General features: G+C 39.4%; 2 protein-coding genes across 3 annotated transcripts; both read left to right on the top strand.

The window, feature by feature from the left end:
- The first annotated feature begins 110 nt into the window (after positions 1 to 110).
- Positions 111 to 7722, top strand: cndp2 (carnosine dipeptidase 2). 2 transcript variants are annotated; one of them, XM_020655973.3, is made up of 12 exons: positions 111 to 264; positions 1814 to 1891; positions 2309 to 2452; positions 2631 to 2793; positions 4388 to 4476; positions 5880 to 6080; positions 6197 to 6281; positions 6396 to 6556; positions 6654 to 6818; positions 6910 to 7051; positions 7150 to 7297; positions 7518 to 7722. In XM_020655973.3, the coding sequence occupies exons 2-12, from the start codon at positions 1832 to 1834 to the stop codon at positions 7582 to 7584; spliced, it is 1425 nt and encodes a 474-aa protein (XP_020511629.1). In that variant the 5' UTR covers positions 111 to 264; positions 1814 to 1831; the 3' UTR covers positions 7585 to 7722. The 2 variants fall into 2 exon arrangements, with proteins under 2 accessions (XP_020511629.1, XP_020511628.1); XM_020655972.3 differs by lacking the exon at positions 111 to 264 and having other exon boundaries at positions 1732 to 1891.
- Positions 7723 to 8532: 810 nt separating this feature from the next.
- Positions 8533 to 23740, top strand: recql4 (RecQ helicase-like 4). The gene is made up of 28 exons (XM_020655968.3): positions 8533 to 8823; positions 8968 to 9001; positions 9133 to 9248; positions 9323 to 9469; positions 9592 to 9752; positions 10160 to 11249; positions 11340 to 11422; positions 11520 to 11619; positions 11919 to 12108; positions 12768 to 12878; positions 13144 to 13311; positions 13439 to 13531; positions 13615 to 13751; positions 14402 to 14485; positions 14695 to 14883; positions 15270 to 15452; positions 15621 to 15825; positions 16008 to 16201; positions 16498 to 16581; positions 17372 to 17509; positions 17599 to 17700; positions 18391 to 18637; positions 19047 to 19176; positions 19950 to 20116; positions 20514 to 20691; positions 21324 to 21477; positions 21564 to 21672; positions 23396 to 23740. Exons 1-28 carry the CDS (start codon positions 8740 to 8742, stop codon positions 23515 to 23517), a joined length of 4800 nt encoding a protein of 1599 aa, XP_020511624.2. The 5' UTR covers positions 8533 to 8739; the 3' UTR covers positions 23518 to 23740.
- Positions 23741 to 25083: the final 1343 nt, after the last annotated feature.

Below are 25083 nucleotides of genomic sequence, written 5' to 3'. Positions count from 1 at the left end.
GGCTATGTTAATAAAGCGTTGTTAACCTGTGTATATTTTCCACAAAGGCTTGCTCTCCTCTGTGTACTGTTTCTGAACCATATGGATCAACATGACCAAGCATCTGCCGCTTACCCACAATCCTTTGCAACAAAACACACTCAACATTGCTACTTCTGTGCATACTGTGCTTACTGGGCTGGTGGTGAAGTGTCTGTTCTCTCAGAAAAACAACATAAACCTCGTCAGCTACGTGTCAGAAGAATCTGAGGAAGCGCCAATCAGGTGAGGAGAGTCACATCAGCTGGACGGAGATAAACACGAAGCTTGTTTTAATGCTTATTTATGTATACAACAAAATATGTATCAAGAAAACACTACCCTTAATTCAGTGTAACGTTAGGGTTATCCAGCTAACTCTACTTTAGTGGTATTTAGATAAGTTTGGTAGCGAGCTAATGCCACCTAGCTTGATATGTAACCTGTCAGCTGTTTCTGTTAAGCTAGCTCGAGATTTAATGAACTTCAGGCGTGTGAGAGATCGATGATAACCCTTTATGTAATGTAACTCTACGGGATAACTATAAAGTAAATATTTGTTTCACTTATGGTAGATTGTATAATATAAAGTTTTGTTCTAAAATCAAGTGAAGACCAGGCCATAGGTTAAAATGTAACTTGAAGTCAACATTAGCTATTTTTCTTTGATGTTGATTCATATTTGTATGAGGGACAAAAAATGACTAAAGTATAAATAAATAAATAAATAATTAAATAAATGCATACAATAATGTATAAATAAATAATTAAATAAATATATAAATATATAAATGCTGAAAACAATACATCAATGAATAAATAATAAATACACTTCGTTATTCATTTATTAGCGTATTTCTACAGTTATATATGTATCAATGCATACATTTCCACATTAATTGAGTTATTAATTTATTTCTGTATTTTTACATTTACACATCTATTTATTTCTGTGTCCAGGTCGTAAGAGGAAAAGTATATGTAAATTTGCTTCTGTCTGTTTTTCAAAATTGACCAATCCTACTTCAGTAATGTTAGAGCGGCCCACTTAATTTACATATTTACTTTTCCTTGTACAACATGGACACAGAAATACATAAATAAATATATGAATATATTTATTTATATATTTATTGATGCATTTATTTAATTATGTATTTATTTATACATTATTGTATGCATTTCTCCCAACATGTATTTATTTATTTATTTATACTTAAGTCATTTTTTGTCCCTCATATATTTGATGCTGATTGCAAGGGAACAAAAGGAAAGTTCCTGTATCTAATTCATGACTTGGCATAAATTCAGGACATAAGGTTAATCTCAAAGAAGTATTTGTCTTAAGAAATGATATGAAGGCTACTGCTCAAATTGTCCCAGTTAATAAGCTAAATCTAAATGTACACTTTTGAATGAGACCTTTCTTGTAACTATTATGAATTTACGTTGCCAGGATCTTTTTTTCCAAACTGTAACACCGTGAATAATTCAACTTTGCTCAATGCTCTAAAGTTTCATGTATTTTTTTTCTAATTTATCACAAAAAACCACAGGATATATAAAGAAACACATCAGTCAGCTGTGACTTTAAATGTTCCAAAATGATCACCAGCTTCCTGATATAAAACATGCTGTTATGGGACTATGAACACTTTAGTGTGTGTGCATGTGAGAGAAACTGTAAATGCTGCTGCAGTCAGCAGGTTTACAGAGGGCGGGGTTTTGTGCTTCAATAAGACTGCAAAGGGCATAAGCAAGGATCTCACTCCACTCTGCCTCTCTTAACCCTCAGCTTCTGTCGCTGGCAAAGATGGCTCATCTCCCAACACTGTTCAAGTATGTGGACGAACACCAGGATCTGTACGTAAAGGTAAGCTGAGGGAGTTATTATGTTGCACTTCAATGTACAATGTATCAATGTATGTGTTGTGATTAGATTGCAGCCAAAGGCTTTGTCTACACCTGATTTTAATTGTTTTTTCATCTTGATTGCTATGCAGTTCTATACCTCATTCACTCTTAGTGTGTGTGCGTAATGGCTTATACCAGAGCCACTGAAGCAATCGAAATAAAATCAGTTTATGTTTTCATGAAATCTTCAATACAGTTAAAATCAAACTGATTTGAGTTTAATTTGAGGGCTGGTGTGCTGTAGCTGTCATAATAGAGATCTGTATGCTTAGTCACATTCACTTTAAGGCTGAACATTCATTCTATCCTGTAACACCCTCAGTGTTCTCTTCGGGGGTATATTCACATTTTCATGAACGTTTCCTTCATTTCCTAGCGCCTCGCAGACTGGGTGGAGGTCCAGAGTGTGTCTGCTTGGCCAGAGAAGCGCGGGGAGATCAAGAAGATGATGGAGATGGCAGCCAAAGACATCGAGAGGCTGGGGGGGACGGTGGAGATGGTGGATATCGGCAAACAGGAGGTTTGTTTGCAATTTGTCAGTCGTCAGTTTGTTCTTTGTTTCTGTTTTTAACGGCTTACTCTAAAACCATTGTTATTCTTAATTTGGCTCTTTAAACTGTTGTAATTGTATAGAACGAGCCCACACTGTATATGTCACCCTTTCTTTATAATACTGTTGTATTTGTCCCTGCATTCAGCTCCCCTCTGGAGAGGAGATCCCCCTCCCTCCTATCATCCTGGGTCATTTGGGGTCCGACCCGGGCAAGAAGACGGTGTGTATCTATGGCCACCTCGATGTCCAGCCAGCCAGCATTGATGACGGCTGGGATACAGAGCCTTTCACCCTGGTTGAGAAAGATGGTGAGAGCAGAACTTGACTTTGACTTTCTCTTTTAGTTAGGTTTCAATTTGATCCTGGAAGTTTGCCAGTTGAAAACAAAACAAAGCTAACGGAAGATTCTGAAGTAGACTGGAATGTGTTTTTGGCTTGAAAGAGGAGACATGTTGTGATTAACTTTGAGGTTTCTGTTTCCAGTCCAACATGTAATGATATTACGCCTTCTTTTGGCAACCTTCATATCAAATCTCACTGAAACAACAGAGGGAGGAAAGTTAAAGGGACATGTAGTTAAACTGAGCAATAAACCAATAAGTTAGTATTGTAATGATTTTTATAAAGGCCTAAGTATCATATAACAGTAACTGTGAACTCCTTTTTCTGAGCACAGAAGTAGTTTGTATCATCATGACTAAAAAGGTAATGTGTTGTTTAGATACTCTTTGAGCTTTTATCAGCATTGTACTTGTGATCATATCACAGTTTGCTACAAAGTCCATCTCAGTCACCTTGTGGTTCAGGGTTGGGAGGTGTCCTTATTCATGTCTTATCTGCAAACCCCTGCAGGCCAAGATGAACTAATACTGATGTATTTTAGTAAAGCAGTGAACAATCGGTTTCATAGAAACCTGAAGGTCTCGAGGAAAGATTTTATTTTCAGATCACAGATGTTGCTCTGAAATTTTGGATTTACTGCTGAGCCGTCTTTTATTTCTACTGCGTGAAGACCCTGATATGATGATATGGTGTGTAATTTATCAGCACTTATTAACCTCGTCAGCTTCTTTCTATGCTGTTTAACCTGACAGATGAAGCATTGAAGATAAGGTTTCTTATCTGTAAGGCTGCAGTATTAAGACACGTATATAAATGACATTGATTTTTGATGACCTTATGATTGTACAAAAATAAGGTCAGTTTTTTTATGCCATTAATACAGAACCTCTAGTGGTCTTATGCAACTTCTGGTGACTGTCAGCTGACAGAAAGTAACACATCCTCTTCCTCTCGTCTGATTCCTTCTTGCTCGGCTCTGATTTCGCTGATGTCGTCTTTCTAAATCAGCTGTTTGATTGTTGAAGTCTGTTCACACTAATGTGTGAACAGACTTCATGGGTTTCTAACACAATAAATTAATAGCTGGGTTTACAATCCCACACAACAGAGATAGTCTGAATAAAGAGGGCAACTTTCATTTATCAAATATTAAGATCAACATTTTCTATAACAAAATTAAACATCACATAGAAAGACCTAAAGTATACAGAACTTTATATGTGAAAATCCAGACATAAGACACCATTCTTTTTTGCTTTTGAGACAAAGTTAACAGAGCATTCCAAGATTGGATCAACTGTACGCTACAATTTCACAGTATTGTTGCCCCTTTTCAAAAGACACTTCATCCAATTCTCAGAGCTCACTCAAATCCACTTGAATATTTTTTAAATAAACCAAAAGCAAAGACCAGTGGTATAACAAGCTCTCAACAGGGAAATAGAGGAATCTCAGAACTCTTTTAAAAAATTTAATAGATAAAGGCTTTAGAAAACAAAACAGGTATAATCAAATTGAGTTCCAGGTGTTAAAACTAAAACCACAGTTTTGTCTCTGCAGGTAAACTCTATGGAAGAGGCTCCACTGATGACAAAGGTCCGGTGTTGGCCTGGTTCAACTGCATTGAGGCTTACCAGAAGCTCCAGCTGGTGAGTTTCGTCTCTAACTCAGGATGAGTTCACACTGCAGGAAAAAGTGACCGGAGTCTGACTTTTATTGCTCTTATGTGTCTCAGATCTGATTTTATAATGACTGTGTGAACAACACAAGTCACATGGAATTGGATCATTGAAATCAGATTTTCATATATGGATCTCCACAGTAGTCTGATACAGGCCACATGTTAAAAACAATGTAAACAGCCAGACAAAAGAATCAGATCTGAAGCAGAAAATCTGACCCTTGCAGTGTGAACATAGCCTTATAGTATCTTCCTTTACCATTCACTAGGCACTGCAATTAGGGACACAATTTAAGTTTCAAAGATCCCATTTGCAGGTCCATTTTACAGTTTTACTTTAAATACTTTTCCCTCTAGGTTAAAACTCTAGGTTAATGAAACTCTCAGTAAAGCAAAGGAGCCAGGCTGTCTGACAGTCAGGGAGAAAAAAATAAAACCTCCTGCCAACACACTTCAATAGATCCCATCACAGACTGATTTACCTTTAACAGTGTTATGACACAGTGGAAAAAAAATCTTCAATGATGTGTAGGAGTCAAAATGCTTGTTTTATTTGATCCTTGCAAGAAACCTAACAGAACACTATGAATTTATATTTGAGTGTAATTCTGACACTGAACACTAGGTGGAGTCTTGACTTATGCTGTGCATAAAGCCTCCAGACTCTAGGTATTTGGATTCAGCTGTGTGTTTGGAAGCATATCGTTTTTTGACCGTGTCAGGTTGACTTGAATGTAACGGTTTATGCTTTATGATGTATTGGACAGAATGAGACATTTATGTGTATTATTTAACCCCGATCATGAACTATAATTAACAGATTGAAGACTCTATTGGAAAAGAGTACCAGACATTTGTTTGTTGCAACGCCAGGTGCACGCGTCTGGATATAGCGCCACAATTCACATCTCAGTGGTGACTGCTTTGGACAATATAGGATTTGTTTTTAAAATGGTCACCACATGATGTGTGCATTTAAATCCCAAAACAAAAGGTGTCCAGTTCATCAATTAAACACAATGTTTAAATGACACAAATATTATTTTTGTATGCTGTGGATTATGAAGTGAGTTTCCAATATGATCCTGTATCACTCTCAGTGATGGATGATATCCATGTAAAGGTACAGAACTCTTTCATGTTGATGACTTCAGAGTCGTCAGCAGGATAAGGGATCAAAGGTCTCTGGATGAAACGGGTCAATGTGTCACATGTTTTATCAAGCCATCTCTCAATGATTAAGGAGAGTCACGTCACCTGCTTCTTGTTCTTAACTACTGTTAGTTTTCTATGAAACAGGAATGGACTCTTAACTAATATTGTTTTGTCATGGTCTTGGGTTGAAACTTTATATTTCTCTTCATTCTGCAGGAGCTTCCCATCAACATCAAATTCTGCTTTGAGGGGATGGAGGAGTCTGGATCTGAGGGTCTGGATGAACTGGTGTTTGCTCGTAAAGACACCTTCCTGAAAGACGTGGACTATGTCTGCATCTCTGACAATTACTGGCTGGGCAAGACCAAACCCTGCATCACCTATGGCCTGAGAGGAATCTGCTACTTCTTCATTGAGGTGGAGCTCCATTGTAGAGCCGTTTGATTTCATAGCGTAGCCAAATCAGAGTGCTCTCCAGAATCTTGTCTATCTGTGTTTTTAATGCCACAACCTTTTTGTTTGTTTATTCAAAGGTGGCGTGTGGTGACAAAGACCTTCACTCAGGGGTGTTCGGCGGCTCCGTTCATGAAGCCATGACTGACCTTATAGCGCTCATGGGCAAGTGAAGCTGACCATTTAACTATGATGTGATCAAACACATTTGAACACCGGCGTGTTGTAGAGATGTGGATTAGGAGAGTTTAAACCTGTTTTTTGTCTTTTTATAAACAGGCTCTCTGGTCGACAAAAAGGGGAAAATTCTGGTTCCTGGCATGAATGACGATGTGGCCCCCCTCACAGAGGAGGAAAGAAATCTGTATGAGAAAATTGAGTTTGACTTGGATGAATACTGCAAAGATGTTGGAGTTGGAAAGCTGCTGCATGACACCAAGGCAAGGCATCAAATATATAAATGTGCTGCTCTGCTCTGAATGATCACACTGTAATTTATTATAATTTAAGCCGTCTGGTTCTTTTCTTTCCCTGTAGGAGAAAATACTGATGCATCGCTGGAGATACCCGTCTCTTTCCCTTCATGGTATTGAGGGAGCTTTCTCTGAAGCAGGGGCCAAGACGGTCATTCCTCGCAAGGTCATTGGCAAGTTCTCCATCCGCCTCGTCCCCGACATGGACCCCAAAGTTGTGGAGAAGCAGGTAGACCCCCTGCAACATTTCACACTTTTCTTTGTGACCAAAAACTGTTTGGATGTCAAAATAACTCACAGTTGTCTCTTTCATTATCAAGGTTATTGGCCACCTGGAGAAGAACTTTTCTGAACTTGGAAGCCCCAACAAACTGAAAGTGTACATGGGCCACGGAGCCAAGGCCTGGGTCTCTGACTTCAACCACCCACACTACATGGCTGGCCGAAAAGCCATGAAGACAGGTACAAAGGCTGAGTAGAATAAGACTTATACAGTGTGTATGATAGAAGGATAGAGTCGCTCAAAACACATACTTCCCCTCTCCCTTTGCTTGTCACAGTCTTTGGTGTGGAGCCCGACCTGACTCGTGAAGGTGGAAGCATCCCCGTCACCCTGACCTTCCAGGAGGCCACAGGACGTAACGTCATGCTGCTCCCTGTGGGATCCTCTGATGATGGAGCTCACTCCCAGAATGAAAAGCTCAACAGGTATAGAAATGGGAATAAGCACAAGTGTTGATAAGTTAAGATGTGATATTGGGGAAAAGAAAAGCGATTACACATGACAAATGATACATTATTTTAAGGCTGTAAGTTTGTTGTCAGCTCCTTAGTCTTTATAGATCATCTTAATAATTAGTATAACTAATGGCTGAACTTTTCACTGTTGGAATAAGCTCATCCTTATATTTATCTTTTCCATTTTCAGGACCAACTACATTCAGGGAATCAAGATGCTGGGTGCATACTTCCATGAGGTGTCCCAGCTTGAATGAAGAGCTGCATCATTATGAAAAATGTAAAATATGTTCATTCTCACTCTAAGAGCCATAAGCTTTGTGGTATGATTTACCTTCCATAGTTAAAAGTTTTATATTCACTGCCTCCTGATAATAAAATATTTTTCTTTGTTACCATGTGTTTTGCTTTCATTAATCCCTGTTTTTTTCTGTTACTGCAATGCACTACATATGTACTTAAATGCATAATCCACAATAACACTGAATTAAAAAAAATTCTGCTATCAGTTGAAGAAATGCATTATATAAAAGGTGTTTATAGTTTTGTTACAAATAGCTGATGAGAACATGTTTTATAGTCTTAATGGCTTGTAATAGTAAATATGGGTATCATTGTCACATAAATCCAACAGTAAAACCTGTCATGTACAACACAAAACCCCAAGATATTAAGTTTAGCAACCTGCTTAACAGATTATTAAACTAATAAATGTGCTTTAAATTATAACATACGTACTTGAAGGCCTTAATTTGATGCTTACTTTTGTTTGAACATTTAAAAAAATGTAAGGTGTGGTAATATAAAGTGTGAAATAGAAATGCTCAAGGAAAGTACACGTTATGAATATAAATGCTACTATAAAGCTCATAATTTTGTATTTACTGTAAATTTAAGTGAACATAAGTGTCACTGTCCCTTTAAGAAGGAGACGGAGTCTATCAAGAGTGTATGGCCAGTGAGAAGTGTTGCCTGGTAGGCGAAAACCAGTAATAAACAAAAACATAAAAAAACAGAAGCGATTACAAAGATTTACTCAGAGACGAGTTTTTTTTATCACTTTTGTGTTCTCACTATGATTACGTTCTCCACCTCGTGGATTAAATAGACGTGACAATATAAACCTAGGTTTTGTGAGGATGGGGGATATAGAGAAGGGCCTGGCAACCCGTGTCATTTTTTTTCTTCAGCGCGGGAAAATCGTAAACAACACACACGGCAGCAGGAAGCCCATTAGCTGCACTTGTCTGTATATCCTTAAAGTCCTCCCAAGTTGTTATAACATTCACCGAAGAAGAAACTCAGCCCTTAAATGGTTATTTAAGTTGTGTTTGTAACGCTAGCTTGTTAAAGTGTCGCTGCTATCAATAGAAACATAATGTCAGTAAAATCTGTGTTATAAGGAGTGTGGGATGGATCGATACAACGAGCTCAAGCTTTTGCTGAAAAACTGGGAGCAGGGATTCGTCTCACAACATCAGAGGAAACCGAACAAGGTGATTTAAACGTCAAAGCTAGCCTAGTAGTAGCAGACTTGCCGGGTGTGTAAACGGAGTTAGATCAAATACATAGACGCATGTCTGCTTAGGGCTTCCGTAACTTTCACATGATGCTAAAATGTAATTATCTTACACTTTCAGGAGGATATTGATCAAGCTTCAGACGACACAAGGAGTGAGTGAAATCCCTAACATTCATTCAAAAGATAAACAGATAGATCCTACATATTAGGATCAACGTCCCTAATATTAAGGCCACCAATTGCATTAATTAGTATTAAAAGCACAGTTTGACTCTAATTGCAGAACTATACAAAGAGTACCGTGGTTTGAAACAAGCCAAAGAAAACCACAGCAGTGATGCATCGGGTCGACATGCTGAACAGTCCACATCTACAGCGGAGGTCAACACAGCCCAGAAGGTAAAAAGGTGTTTGGTGTGTAAATAAATATGAAGAAAAATAACTAACTATCTGCTTATCATTGATCTATGTAGGAAACAGACTGTTGGGGCTCCCATTTGAACCGAAGTACACTTCCTGCATCTTCTCCCAAACTGACGACCCAGGACAGAGACAGCCTGAAGGCCTCCGCCCAGTACTATGGTCTAAAGCTCAAAAGCAACCTGGCTACACTCGGCAAGGTGACACATGCTTATCAAACCATACACTGTGAGATTTAGCTTAAAGAGACAGAATGCTCAATATATCAAAAAGTAGTTTTTTTTCTGGGGTTTAGCACTATTATCATGTTTTCTGATACCAGGAGAGACCGATCTCACTGAAGAAGTCATCTGTTCCTGGTCGGGTACCTTTCAACTCCTTGAAAGATGGAAGACCTGGAAGCACAAATATCCCTGTTGCTGCTGTCACTGCAAAAACAAAAACAGCTCCTGCAGTCCCTGAATCTAACCCTTTCTCACCAAGGTAACAAAATAAAATAATTTTCAGACAATCTGCGTACAAAAATTGAGCTATGGACTGATATGTATATTCTAGAAATGCTGCCAAATATTTTTTGTTTCATTACATTGCTGAGACACATGGTTCTGTAGTTTTAAGACTTTTTTTTTAATGTAACTTTTCAACACTTTTCATCTCTCTGATGTGCTTTTATTTGTGTGAACAAGTTGCTGTTGCTGTGTCTTTTCCTTTTTCTATTCACATGTGCTGTACATCTTCATACCCAGTATATCTGTTTGTAAAGAACAATTCTGCCTGCATCATATTATTTCAAAGCTTGGTAGTCATTGAAAACCATTTTTAAACAGAATGACTATTTATCAATTATATAGTTCTATGGACTTTCCTTGTAACTGTGTCTCTGTTTACAGAGGGGGACAGTTTTGCCGACAGCACCCGGATTCACCGACCCAACGTCCAGTGGAGCCTGAAGATCGGTTTAAACCATTTGAACCTTTTAAAGAGCCTTGTGAAGAGCTTTCAAGTGCTGCCAGTAGTTGCAGTAGCAATATTGATAGCAAGAGTAGAACATCTAAAGTTGTTAGTCCACAAAATGGAATCGTCTCCAGCGTCTCATCTCCGGCCAGATCTTCTGCTCTGTCGTTGTCGTTTTCTCCTCGTTGTAGTGTAAAAACTTCAACAGGAGATGTTGTAACTACTGGACATGTAAATGAAGGCCTGGGAGCCTTAGAAGACAAAACAGAAAGTTTTGAAGCGGTACAAACTCCACATAAGGGTTTTGGTCCTTTCAATGGCTTGAGGGGAAGCCCACAGATTCCTGGGGGTTTCAGAGGAGGGATGGGAGGAAGGCCCTCTCCTGCCAGCAGATTTGGCTCTGTCGATAGAAATTGGTTGGAGAGGTGTCAGGTGTTTGGAGAGATGGGGGCCGACGAGAGGCCTGGGGCTGGCAACCAGGAGATAAACCTGGAGACAAAAGGAGAGAAAGAAAGGGGAGGTGAAATGGAAGGAAAGAAGCAAGGAGACGAAACAGTTGGCAAAGTGGAAATAGATGCAGCGGAAGAAAGACGAGAGGCAAGAGACTCAGAAAGAGATGGAGGGGTTAAAAGCGTTCCTGGTGACAACAGGGTTAGTGAAGGTGCATTGAAGAAGGCTCCACACCACAGTGAAAAAATCAAAGGAGAAGGAAAACCAAAAAGGACAGGAAGTGAACAGATTGGAGGAGGACTGACGCCACCTTTGACACCAGAGGACGACCGTGCGAGTGGTCACGAGTCTAAAGTCACAAAGAAGAGAGGGAGAAAAAGGCAGCGAGAGGGTGAGGACATTGAGGGAGAGACTACAGAGGAGGGAGGAGTGAAGAAGAGGCGCAAGAATGGCAAAAAGAAAGAGGAAGGCTCTGATGTACCAGCACCAGAAGGAGGGAAGAAAAAGAGAGGTAAGAAGAAGAAAGATGAGGAGGAAGAGACGGAGAAAGAGAAAACAACCAGTGTACCAAAAAAGGTGAGACACATAGTTAATATTAATCTGATGCAACTTTATTGTTTTAAAATTGTCTGCTCACTTATTAAATACATTATTGTCCATGTCAAGGCTCCTCAGGAGAACTTGGTAGGAGAAATGCTGGATGAATATGAGGCCAAGAAGATGTATCACAATCGGCCTGTCAAAGCAAAGTACGACCAGATGTTTACCTGTACATTACACTCTCACAATGTGTTTGAAACATCTGCTGTTCTGGTCTTATTACAAGAAGAATCTGTGTTTGTACAGAAGCACCAAAGTGCCAGAGGGAAACTTTGTGAAGATTAACCTGAAGAAGAAATCTCATGTCAAAGGATACGCTCTCAGAGGTCTGGGTCTACGTAAACAGGTACATTTTCTTTTTCTTTTATTAATGCATGTAGGTTCACCAGTATTTAAAAAAAAAAAAAAAAAGTTGTTATAATTGAAACTTAATTTAAGGGAAATAAAAAAAAAATAAAAAAAAAAGTGCAAAAGCTATTTATCTAATTTCTTGACAAATGTCTCAAAATGTAACCAATAACCTCGTCAGGAGCAGAAGTATTAGTGTGTTCTTGTTTAGGCCTCGATCCAAAAACAAATAAAATCTAAAGACCCTTATAGGTGTGAATATTCACTGCTGTGGTAAACGTACCGTGTGGCTTGTAGCTGTACATGCAGAAGTTCCAGCTGAAAGGCGAGCGTTTTGGTGGAGGTGGTGGATTCTTTGGAAGAGGAGGGCGAGGTGGATTCAGAGGAGGCTTCAGAGGCGGCTTCAGAGGCGGCTTCAATCGTCAAGGTGACACCTGTTACAAGTGTGGAGGGACCGGACACTGGGCCATGGACTGCAAGGGACCAGGTAATACAAAGAGATGCACAATCACAACTTCATAAACTAAAGGCTGACTTTTGGGGCGGCTGTGGCTCAGTTGGTAAAGTCGTTGACTCTCAACCGGAGACGGTTCGATCCCCAGCTGGGCAACATGTCCGTTATGTCCTTGGGCAAGACACTTAACCCTGAATTGCTCCCTCTGCTTCAGTGGTGGTGTATGAATGGGATTAGTTACTTCTGATGGATGATTCTACATAGAGATCACTACCATCAGTGTGTGAATGTGTAGGTGTGACATGATGTGTGAAAGTGCTTTGAGTAGTCAGAAGACTAGAAAAGCGCTTTACAAGCTCAAGTCCATTTACCATTTACTTTATTGGCTTGCTTGAAAAAGTCGACAACTGTTATTTTTTTGGAATGTTTTTTTTTTTTGTTTTGTTTCCACAACACAGTTTTTCTTCAATACTGACGCTCCAGCTCACGTGGAAGTTTAATTATCTCAAGATGAATTCTTTCTTTTTGTGGTGTCTTGTGACGACTCTTACTTGAATATGTGTCTTAATAGATGAGTGCCACAAAGACAGTAAAGAAAGTTATTATACAAAACTCTAAAGAGAACTTCTTATTCTTGTTTTTTTCTGTTGACAAACTAAATGAATGAATATCTCTTGACTCTGGTTTTGCAGCCCCTCCCCCTCCTGTTTCCGAGGACACGCCGGCTGAAGAGGAGCCGTTCGAGCTGCCTACACTGGAGGAGGTTGCTAGGGCAACAGGGACGCTGCAACCTCAGCCACTGGGTAAAAAAAAAACAACTTTCAACATTTGCATTTAAAGAAAGTTTTAATTACCTTTGGCTTTGCAATAAAATTTGAGATGCTATCATATTTCTAATATAAATAAAATGTGGGCAAAATTAGATTTTTATGCAGCAAATAGGCTACTGGTTCTTCTTTACAGATGAGATTACAATATTTGAATAATTTAGCATTTACTTTTCTAGTTGCAGTCTCACAGGTATTGTTGCTCTATTTTTAAAATTCAGGTGCTTTGTGTTTTTTCCAGCTGCATCTTCAAATGTCAAAGAGGAGCAGCAGTGCCCAGAAAAAGAAGGTGACGGTGACCCAAAGGACGAGGTCCTGCTGAATGTGATTCGCCCCGACTACGAGCGCCCGACTGCTCCACCACCAATGGAACCTCTCTATCAGCTCGGAGAGGACGGAAAAGTCCAGGGTAAACACTGAACAGTGTTTAACTTAGAATACACGCTTGTCTGATCATGTACAATAAAACAAAGATACACTGTAAATTAGCTCAGAAGTTAAAAGTTTTGTTTGTGGAAATGTTTGCATTTTTTTAGAAACACCTGCTGAGGTGCACGCAGCTCTGAAGGAACTTGGGTATGGGTCCTTTAGGGCAGGACAAGAGGAAGCCATCATGAGAATCCTGTCTGGTATGTTCATGGCAAACTTCAAAGAAACCAAAACCACACCCATCCGTACATGTCTAACCTGTCTGTTTGTCTGCTCTCTCTAGGTCTCTCTACCCTCGTTGTCTTGTCTACAGGGATGGGTAAATCCTTGTGTTATCAGCTCCCGGCCTACATGTACGCTCAGCGATCACAGAGCATCACTTTGGTCATCTCACCGCTGGTCTCACTCATGGATGACCAGGTAGTTTCCCTCTCTTTCCCTCACACACAACAAACAAAAATAAAAAATAAAATAAATAAAAACACAGGTTTACAAAGTGCTTTGACAAACAGCAAAAACAAGAACAAACTAAACCAAACACAGAAGAACATAAACAACAGTAAGAACATAACAAATGCAAAATACTAAAAATAATTAAATACAATTCAACAGAAAAGCACGATACCCAACAGACGTATATAACCCGACCATCACAAGAACCATCATAAGAACCCAGGCAACACAAGAACCCAACAATACGAACTGAGACCAAGAGGACCAAACATTTAAAAAGATGTAAGAAACTAAAAGAGCTCAAAGCAAATCAAAAGAGAACAGCAATAAGAAGGTAAGAGCAGTAAAAGAAATAGAAGCAAGTGGTTAGATGATAAAAAAAAACAATAATATTAATACAAATAAAAAGTAAATATAAATATAAAACATAAATAGACAAATTAAGTAAGATAAAAAATTACTAAGTTATAAAACAACATAGACAAACCAGGCAGCACTTCGGTTATCCGTAGTGATTCCTGAAAGGTACAGAACAATATAAAACCTAATCTTTTGAACAGTTGTTGGTGAAGTTAGCAGATTTAGTTGTGAATGTTTTTCTCTTTGTGTGTTTGTAGCTGTCCGGCCTGCCAGGCAATCTGAAGGCAGCCTGTATCCACTCCAACATGACCATGAAGCAGAGAGAAGCTGCGATTGAAAAGGTAACAGACACAGCCGGAGCCCTCATGGTAAAAAGAATCATACAACCTACCTACTGTAGATCTCACACACGTGTTACAATCCACAACTCCTTTATCTATAGAGGTTATATAAAGACTCAACATTTTACACAAATAAAAAGTTCCCCTACTCCTAGTCATAAAAAAGTTGTATTTTCAACAATGCGTGACTCTTCCTTTTATATCTGTAGGTGAAGTCAGGCCAGGTGTGTGTGTTGCTCCTCTCTCCGGAGGCTTTGGTTGGTGGAGGCGGTTCAGGTTCAGGATGTCTGCCCTCGGCTCAGGAGCTCCCCCCTGTGGCCTTCGCCTGCATAGACGAGGCTCATTGTGTCTCAGAGTGGTCTCACAACTTCAGACCCTGCTACCTACGACTCTGTAAGGTGGGTTCATGGTGGCTGTCGGTTGGCCATGTAGGTACCTGGACTGCAGTTTTCTTCTTTGACTTCAGTTAATTTGAGGTCATTTGAGCGAAAAACAATGTTGTCTGTAAACAAACTTTGGCAGATGTTTTGAGAGGAAATATTTATACATTTTGAATGGTTTTCCAGGATATACACTAGTTCTTACAAAGTTAAAACCAATATTATACAAGAAGAAAAAAACCTTTTTCATATGGCAGCATAATCTGAAGTGTCTCTAATGAATCAAAAAGAAATCTTGAACCCAAAAGCAGGGTTGTCAGCAGCCAATCAAACACCAGCATCCCTGTACTTATTTGCAACACAGTCACGTCATGAAAAACATATTCATGTATTTGTGTGTTTAGGTGCTGAGGGAGCGTCTGGGAGTGAAGTGCTTGCTGGGACTCACTGCCACAGCCACCCTGTCCACTGCTCTGGACATTGCACGTCATCTCGACATCACAGATCGAGAGGGCATCGCAGTCCGATCTGCAGCTGTGCCTCCTAACCTCTGTCTGTCCGTGTCCATGGACAGAGAAAAAGATCAGGTGTGGAAATGAAAAAAAATCAAAAGAAAAGCTGAAATAATGTCGGGTCTTAATGTTCCTTTCATAACTCTATAATAATATATATTATTATAATAATAAATAATTTTTTGTCCCCAGAGTGTATATGTTTCAAAGATCATTTGAACTCTTCTGCTTTTCTTACTTCAGGCTTTAGTTTCCTTGTTGAAAGGGGACCGCTTTGGTTGTCTGGACTCCATCATTGTGTACTGCACCAGACGAGAGGAGACCACCCGTGTGTCTGCGCTGCTCAGGACCTGCCTGCAGGGGGTGCTGTTAAAAGAAAACAAATTCAAAAACAACAACAGCAGTCAGGCACAAGATAACCCTGTAGCACAGAAAAAGAAAGATCTGGGTATGCATGCTGTATTTTATAATCATGATTTATAAAAAAAAAAACATTTAAAAGAAAAGGAGGGTTAAAATGCAAAGTGGGGACATCAGACTTGCTGGATTCCTTTGATGTTTTTAACTTCTCCTGGTTAGACGACATGTTATTTTCTACGCTCTCATTACTTTCTGTGTTTCTACATTCAGCAAGAAAGAAGATCCGGAAACCCTTGAAATGGCAGGCGGAGTCGTACCATGCGGGCTTGTCGGCATCTGAGCGCCGTCGTGTGCAGAACAACTTCATGTGCGGCGAGCTCAGGATCGTGGTGGCCACGGTGGCGTTCGGAATGGGCCTCGATAAATCGGATGTCCGTGGTATCGTCCACTACAACATGCCGAAGGTTGGTGGTAGTCGGATTTGATCTAAAGCGGAATCTCTTTGATACCGATATATTCTTTGTGAACCGGAGCAAAAACATAAAACATAGAAAAAGATATCAAGAAAAAACTGTTATTGATGACATCATAACATCTAAAAAAAAAAAAAAAAAAAAAGGTAAAAAGTCTGGATTTCTACCTGTGAAAACCTGAAGATATTCCTGAGATGGATAATATACCAAATCAAAACTAATGAAACAAGAACGGAGGTCTTCCCTTTCTTATAATCTTTTAATGCTGAATGCTTATTTTTTTTCAGAGCTTTGAAAGCTATGTTCAGGAGATTGGAAGGGCAGGAAGAGATGGAGAACCAGCACACTGTCACCTCTTTCTGGATCCGGAGGTAAGACTGAAACTCTCCATTTACTTTCAGAAACAACAAGCTGGGTCATGTTTCTGTTTTATTTTATTTTACTTTTAACATTGAACAACATTAATATCTTGACAGATATTAAACATATGACCTGAAAAACAAACAAATACAAGTGTCACAGATACTTTGAGCCTGTTGGTTGGATGAGGATTACATTTTCTACACATAATTTGTTGTGTATGATGCTTATGTCCCTGTTTTGTTTTATATGTTAACCATTTTCCCCAGCCTTTGTAAAACTGATCTTCCTTCATTTTCAACTTGTAGGTTATTTTTTCCATCAAAAGGATATCATGTATGATTGACAGCCATTGTCTGTGGTTTGGTGTGTCAGTCTTTAGCCAGTTGTTAGTAATGGTTTTCTTTGCTGCTGTGAGTAGAATTTTGACCAAGTATTGGTCTGCTGCATGCACAGATCCTTCCAAGTGTCCCAGGTATAAAACAAGACATGATCGAGGGATTTCATAACCCAGCTCTTTACACAGAGCTGAATGTATATCATCCTAGAAAGGTTTGATCTTGATGCAATACCAGAAAATATGTGTATGGTTTGGATCCATGTTGTTGCATAGTCTCCAGCATGTTGAATATTCATTTGTTTACTTTTAATCTTGGGTGTAATGAAGTACCGAATTAGATTTTTCCAAATGAATTCTGTCATGTTTCTGTTTTATGGAGAGTTGTTATGCACAAAGTCATAATCAAAGCTGAACAGTATGCTTGAAGTATGACATGAATTTGTTTGTGTGTGTGTGTGTAGGGGGGAGACCTCCACGAGCTGCGTCGTCATATCTATGCAGACACAGTGGACTACTATACAGTCAAGAAACTGGTCCAGAAAGTCTTCCCTCCATGCAAATGTAAACAGATACACAAGAGACAGCAGGCGCTCGTCAGGGTAACTAAGCATTAGAATAGTCTAAACATCACAGTACTTTAAAGGAAAGAAACGACTACTTTCTACAAATCTAAACTCTCTGTGTGCAGGACATCGAGGACTCGGAGCTGCTGGAACTGATGGATGTGTGTGATCAGGAGGGCAGCATCAACCCTCCCACTCAGCAGACGTCAGCACTGCCTGCTGCACAGGTTTGTTTTTACTGCCTTCTTTACATAATCACACAAATACAGACAGTGAAGACTGAAGCATGAAAATGAAAAATAACCAGATGTTCACAAACAACATTTGGTTGATCAGTTGTGGTTTATTAACCCTCAGGCATCAGTTTAATTTACTACCCTCTAAAGTCACTAAGGACAAAAATGTCCATGCCAAAAAACTGCTATAAAAATAGAACAGATTAATATTTTTTTCTACTTTTTTTTGCATAAATCTCTTAAACAACTCCAGCCCTGGAGTGGGTTAAATTCCTAAAAATGATTGAATGTTTGATAGTTTTGAGCAGGGCTGAAGTTGTTTAAGAGATGTATGCAGAAGAAAATATCAATCTGTTCTATTTTTATAGCAGTTTTTTGGAAGTGGACATTTTTGTCCTTAATGACTTACGAGGGTTGTAAACATGTTTGACAGAGTTCTATTGATCTATTAAAAAAAAAAAAAAAAATTGCATTCCAAAATGTGTCAAGAGAGAGACTTTCTTAGAAATATGTGTGCCATATGCACTAACCCAGACAAAATGATGGACAGATGAAGAGGTAAAAATTTACCAAATGGACAAAAATGTCCATAATGATGCAAGAGGGTTAAGCGAGGATCCAGTAAAACAAAGTTGTTGGTATGAGAAACCTGAATCATGGAAGAAATGTGTTCTCTGTTAGGAGATGCCACATCCTGAAACAACAGAGAATGGAGCTGAAGGACAGAATGAGGAGAAAGAAGAGGAGGCTGTTAAACACCAAGAAGCTGATGGTTCCATTAAGGATGTTGAGGTGAAAGGGGGCGAGGATTTGCTGAAGGAGCAGGAAGAAGAAGGCAGCGATTGGCCATCAGAGCGAGTATGCCACACGCACGAGAGAGCGATACCCATCGATGAAACGGTCGAGGCTCTGGACATCACAGAGGAAGGTATGTGCAAACAGCCGCCAATGTATCAACATAATTATAACAAACATATTGATAGAAAAACAGCTGAACATGTCCGGTCTTATAAAGTATCATATAAAACTGCATCTGTTAATAAAAACAGTAGAAGGAAATAGAATGGTAAAACAAAAGTGCTGAAATAATAACAATCTTTATTAATGGAGCAATTTTCTAAACTCACGCTACAAAAACTTTACAAGAGTAAAACAAAGCGAGACAACAAAGGCAAAAAAAAAAAAAATCAGGTCAAATCAATAGAACTTGACTTGTAAAATTATAGACACCAACAAAAGGGTAGTCAGTAAGCTCAGGTGAAATCAGGAGAAGATCTCAGATAAAAGTCTGTTTTTAAGTGAATATATCCATCTGTCTCTCTGTCTCTGTCTTTCAGGTGTAGAAACTCTGCTCTGCTACCTGGAGCTTCATCCCCAGCGCTTCGTTGAACTGCTCCACCCCACACTGTCTGTGTGTAAAATCAGCTGTTACGGGGGACCAAAGCAGCTCCAGAGAATCACCAAATTGTATGAAATGCCCGTCACCTTTTAGGATACTCTTAACACAAGGCCATGAAAACCTATATTAAAGGCTTAATATGTGATTTTTCACACTTCAATGTAATATAAATCAAGTATATCCTCTGAAAATAACTCTGTGAGTCATGACTGTCTACAATGGGTGTAACACCCGAGTCCCACTGTCTGTGATGTTTTCAGAGTTTTCAGAGTCCTATCTTCACTTTGTTTACATCGCCTGGACGGCCGGCTGACTCGTCCCCTCGTGTATAAAAGTTGTTTAATTGAGGGACTAGAGAAAAGAAGAATAACATACTGTACTCACTGCTTAACTGTGTTTCTAGATCACGCTCATTTCAGGTAAATTTACATGCAGTGTGAAGATACGAGCATAATAAAGATCACTAGCATTAGCATGCTAACACAACAATGCAGTGCAAGTTGTTTTGGTTTCATGCTGGTGCTCAAGGGCGACATCTGCTGGATCAAAAAATCACATATAAAGCCTTTAAAGAGTCAGACTGCACCTTTTGTGCATGAAGATATTTTTCTTTTTCTTTGGATTAAGTTTATGTAACGGTAAACAGACGTCACAATTCTGTTTGTAACTTGTTTTTTTTCTCATTTAGACCCTCTCTGGTTTGACATCCAGTGATTGTTGTGTTGACAAAATGTACTGCTCATATTTGATTTGATTATTTATATATATATATATATATATATATATATATATATATGTGTGTGTATATATGTTTATTTCATTTCCTTTTGTTTTCCTTCAGTTGCCCTCCGGTTGCTGTGGTTTTGGCCAGAATGCGGATGGCAGGCGAGCGAGTGGAGTCCTGTGATCAGCTGGAGTTTGATGTGGTGGAGGTTGCTGACACGATGGGCTGGCAGCTCTCTCTGGTGAAAAGAGGACTCAGGCAGCTGCAGTGGAGCACTGGCAAAGGTGTGTATTATTGCACCATTGATATTTTAAAAACACATCTGATAGGATCCCGATGTACCTCTTATTACAGAAATCTTTCACCAATCAATCTCTTGTGTTAAATGTGTTTTTTTTAGGTAGTCAGTATCAACACATTAATCATGATGCAATTAAAGATAGTCAGTAGCTTTTTCCTAAAAAAATCAAATAAAGACTCGTGCAAAAGTAGTGTAGATCACTCATCACTGGTGTTGTAATCCCTCTGTCTGCCTCTCACCTCCTCTCGTGTTGGTGAATACATGACTATGAACCGATACTGACATAAAACATAAACATGCTAATAACAGTTAAGTACATCTAACAATTTACAGTAAATATGAATCAGCGCTGAAGACACTGTGTGTACGTTGTGTTTCAGCCGGTGGACGTAGCGGTGTCCAAGTGGAGTTCTCCTCCATCTCTTTCTACTTCCGTTCCTATGGCGACCTCGGGGATGATGAGATGGACAAAGTCTGTCAGTTTCTACACAATCGAGTTCAGAACCAAGAGAGGACTCAGCTCTACCAGCTCTCTACCAGCTTCAAGGCCTTTAAGAGGTACACACACACACACACACACACAGTCACATACTGACAAAATAAAGTTATCATTAAACTGTACATATTAAAGATATAAATAAATGAAGGGAGTTTGTTGGGAGAATGTGACCCGGTAATTTATTACGCCCTCTCAGAAGTGTCACTGTAATAATAAGCTTCCTGTTTGCTGGAGAAACTGACAAGACTCTTCTCCTCTGTCGCCCCCTGGTGGTGGAATGAACTTCCAAACTCCATTGGATCTGCAGAGTCCCTCTGCACCTTTAAGAAAAAGCTAAAGACCCAGCTCTTTCATGAATACCTACTAACTTAATGATGATGGTCTCCATATTATTGATGATGATGATGTTAATGACGATGGTTTTTGTTTGATAACAATGACTTATAAGATGGTTTCTATACTGATTAGAGCTCTCAAGAACTGCCATCAATGTTGTGCTTTGCCTCTGGTCACTTCCTGTCAGCACCTGTGTGTCCAATCAGACAGGAGAGCCAGGCTTTGAATGCATGGATTGAAATTCTACAATTCACAGATGCTTTTATCCAATTTTTTTTATTTCTTTTTGTGTGGGTTTGTGTACTTGTCTGCATGGTCTTGTGTCTGTGTGTAACTTTGCCCTCTTGTCTCGCAGTGTTGCATACCACAGCGTATCGTCCTGCATTGATGATCTAGAAGAGAGCCGCAGCGTGGAGCTGAAGAAACTTCTCTCTGAATACTTTGAAAAGAGGCGAGAGCGAGGCCAGGCGCTCGCATCGGTGGACACCGAGGAGCTGGACAAATACAAAGTAAAACACAGGAGGGTTATCAGGATGATGCATTTTGAGTGCTGTTTGGTTCTGATACTGTTTTAACTGTCTGTTTGTACTCGTAGTTGTTGGACTGGGAGAATCAGATCAGAGCCGACATCAGAAGTTTTCTTTCCCACCGAAGTGATGAGAAGTTCTCGGGAAGAGCTGTCGCCCGAATCCTGCACGGGATAAGTAAGAGCACGCGAACACATAAATCTGTTCCCTCACAATAAACACGTATGTAGAGAGAGCTTTGAGTAAAACTACTGACACACCACGCTGCCAAACCATACATGAAGAATACTACAATACGAGTAAAGTCAAAGGTTGAAAGTTGTATTAAGTGTATTCAGATAAGTCAGAGGAATTATGAGAATTTTCTTTCATAATGTGCAGAAATCTTTTTTAGTAACACCGTGATGTGATGAGAAAAAGACTCCATTGAAGTACAATTACCTGAAAACATCACCTCCAGAGGGTGCTAGAGGATCATTGAATATAAGTGTTTTTTTTTCATCTCACTAAGCCTGTGCACAGAGACAATCCTCACCTGTTAAAAAAATGAATTCATATTTTTCTTCCTGTTTCAGTTAAACATATCAGGTTCTTGATATTCTGTCTTTTTATTAAAGAAGTTTAAATTTCTTAATTTCATCAGATCACTCAGTGAGCTTTATTTAAGGAGTTACACCGAGGCTAAATCCCCTTCGCTCTCTCTCTCTGTCTCTCTCTCTATCTCTCTGTCTCTCTCTCTCTCTCTATCTCTCCGTGTCTCTGTCTCTGTCTTTCTCTCTCTCTGTCTCTGTCTCTCTCTCTCTCTATCTGTCTCTCTGTGTCTCTGTCTCACTCTCTCGCTCTCTCTGTCTCTCTGTGTCTCTCTCTCTCTCTGTGTCTCTGTCTCTCTCTCTCTCTGTGTGTCTCTGTCTCGCTCTCTCGCTCTCTCTGTCTCTCTCTGTCTCTCTCTCTCTCTGTGTCTCTGTCTCTCTCTCTCTCTCTCTCACTCTCTCTGTCTCTATTGTTATCATAGAGAGTGAGACAGTGAGAGAGAGACAGAGAGTGAGAGAGAGACACAGAGACACAGAGAGACAGACAGAGACAGAAACACAGAGAGACAGAGAGAGACAGAAACACAGAGAGACAGAGAGAGAGACAGAGAGGTTTACTGTATATATTGTTATATATTGTTATCTCTCTGTCTCTCTCTCTGTCTCTCTGTCTCTCTGTGTTTCTGTCTCTGTCTGTCTCTCTGTGTCTCTGTCTCTCTCGCTCCCTCTCTGTCTCTCTCTCACTGTCTCACTCTCTATGATAACAATATATACAGTAAACAAATATGAATTAAAGACATTAACAATAACATGAATTATTCTCAGGTGTATTTCTATGAAACATTAAGTGTATTCTGTCTCAGTTTGTGACAGTCATGAACATATTTATCAGCTCGTACTGCACACAGACTTTTCTCTCCACAGAGATAGAGCAGCTTCTGAGGATCAGGGAGATGGAGAAAGTCAGGATATTTATTATAAATGTAATCAAAGAGAGCCTCTCTTAAATCTTTATACATGTCACAGTGTAGGAGGAAGTGAGATTCTGATGGCAGAGTGAACACAGCCTGGCCTCTCTGGGTAACCAATTCTGTCTGTGACGGCCTGTTTCTATGGTCAGACTGTGTCCACTCAGTCTGTACATAGTCATGGTTTTCCTTAGTTTCACATCCCTCACTGTGCTCAGGTACTCTGCCAGCGTGTACTCTCTGTTTAGGCTCAAATAGAATTCTAATTTACTTTGTGATTTGGTACTTTCCTTCCAATGTTTGATATAATTGTCTTTTTGTTTTGAGATAATTTGGTTGTCCTCTCCAATTTGGTTGTTAATTTGGTTGTTCTCTCTCTCTCTCTCTCTCTCTGTGTTGCAGGCAGTCCCTGTTTTCCTGCTCAAGTTTACGGCAGAGACAGACGCTACTGGAGGAAGTACATCCAGTTTGACTTCAACCAGATAATCAGACTCGCCACCCAGGAGATCATCCGCTTTAAGTGACCCTCCCAACATACACAGGCTGGCACACAAACACACATGTGACTTACTTACTCACATTCCTGAGGTGTGCCTTTAGCCAAAAACACCCGGTTTGTTTTTTAAACACTTTTCTCAAGTCAGCCGATTTATTCTGAGGTGATTTCTACATAGCTGTGTTATATTTAAAATATTTTTTGTACACTAATTAAATAAAATATCTCTATTTTTCTAACTTGGTCTTGCAGTGACTGTTATTCGAAGTACCTCAGGAATATGTCACACAAGAGATGTCTGGTTTGTGTCTTGTTCTTGGACACTTAATTGTGGCTGAAGTGAAAACACCTCCAGAGAAAGTCCAGAGAAAATCAAAAGTCCTGACCCAGAAATGAACCGATACAAGGAAGAACAGCAACAAGGAGGACTTTTGTTTGTGACTGCTCTAATCCGTTGTTGCAATGTTGCTGTTGACTCAAGAAGCTTTTGGAATTAGATAAGAATGCAAACATTAACTTGTATTGACGGGAATATCCGGGTAATGATTAGTCATGACATCATTGACAAGTCATGTGACGGATTTCACCCACCGTTTGTTAAATATTAACAAACCTCCGCTGACAACTTAAAAACTTTTGAACTACGTTGAAACATTCAGAAAACATGTTGCTGTTTCCTTTGTTTTCAAGCTAAGTAGACGTGTAAGTAAAGAAATCTTAATACTTCATAAGAAGAGTAAGAGGTTTACATTCAGAACAGCTTTCACTTAGACATGTTCAAACAGGAGCAGTCCCAGGTTTATGTCCCATTTAAAAGATGACAAGTTCAATACCACTCTTGTGCCTTTATGTAAAAAGTGAAGCTACAGAAAGTAACTAGTTAGCTTTGCTTAGCATAAAGACATACATATGACTCACTTGACATTATTTGTCTCATGCTAATTATTGAATCTAAAAGCTATGTCGTATTTTTTCACAACAAAGGAAATGAAACAGATTTATTCTCATTCAGGATGAGTGCTAGCCGTGCTTCCTCATGCCAAAGGGTCTTTCTATCTTAACTGTGTTTTCATTTTGCACTTGTGCTTTCACATGTTTGCTTAATTTCTGATAACATATAGAAAAAAAATGGCCAATAGAGCATCTTTAAATGTATACATTCTGATGAGCTCCTTACTTTAGCAGCAGAGCTGTCGAGATGAAATCAAACCTATGATTACATGATGCTAACCCCGTGCTAACTGATATTCAAATACATTTCAACTCTGCTGAAGTTATTCCTTGTAACTTTAAAGGTCCCATATTATGCTTTTTCTGGTTTTATATTTCCTTTAGTGTTTTCCAAGTGTCCTGTGCATGTTTAGGCACATCTGTGCAAAAATTCAAAGTCCGTGGAAACGCGGCTTCTCCTACGTCCTCCTGTTAGCTGTAGCATTAGCTGCATGTAACGCTCGGTTCTAGCCCCCCTCGATTAAAATGTGTCAGTCCGACGTCATTGTCAATGTGAGATCACTGATCTAAGCCCATTGGCTCGTTGTGGCAAGCCCTGCAGCTCATGTTGAAATTTCCGAGAAGCGTGCTGAGCAACTGACCA

Source organism: Labrus bergylta, chromosome 19 (genome assembly GCF_963930695.1).
Source record: "Labrus bergylta chromosome 19, fLabBer1.1, whole genome shotgun sequence".
NCBI lineage: Eukaryota > Metazoa > Chordata > Actinopteri > Labriformes > Labridae > Labrus > Labrus bergylta.
Note: the sequence above shows the minus strand (reverse complement) of the source record. Positions and strands in the feature narration are given on the sequence as shown.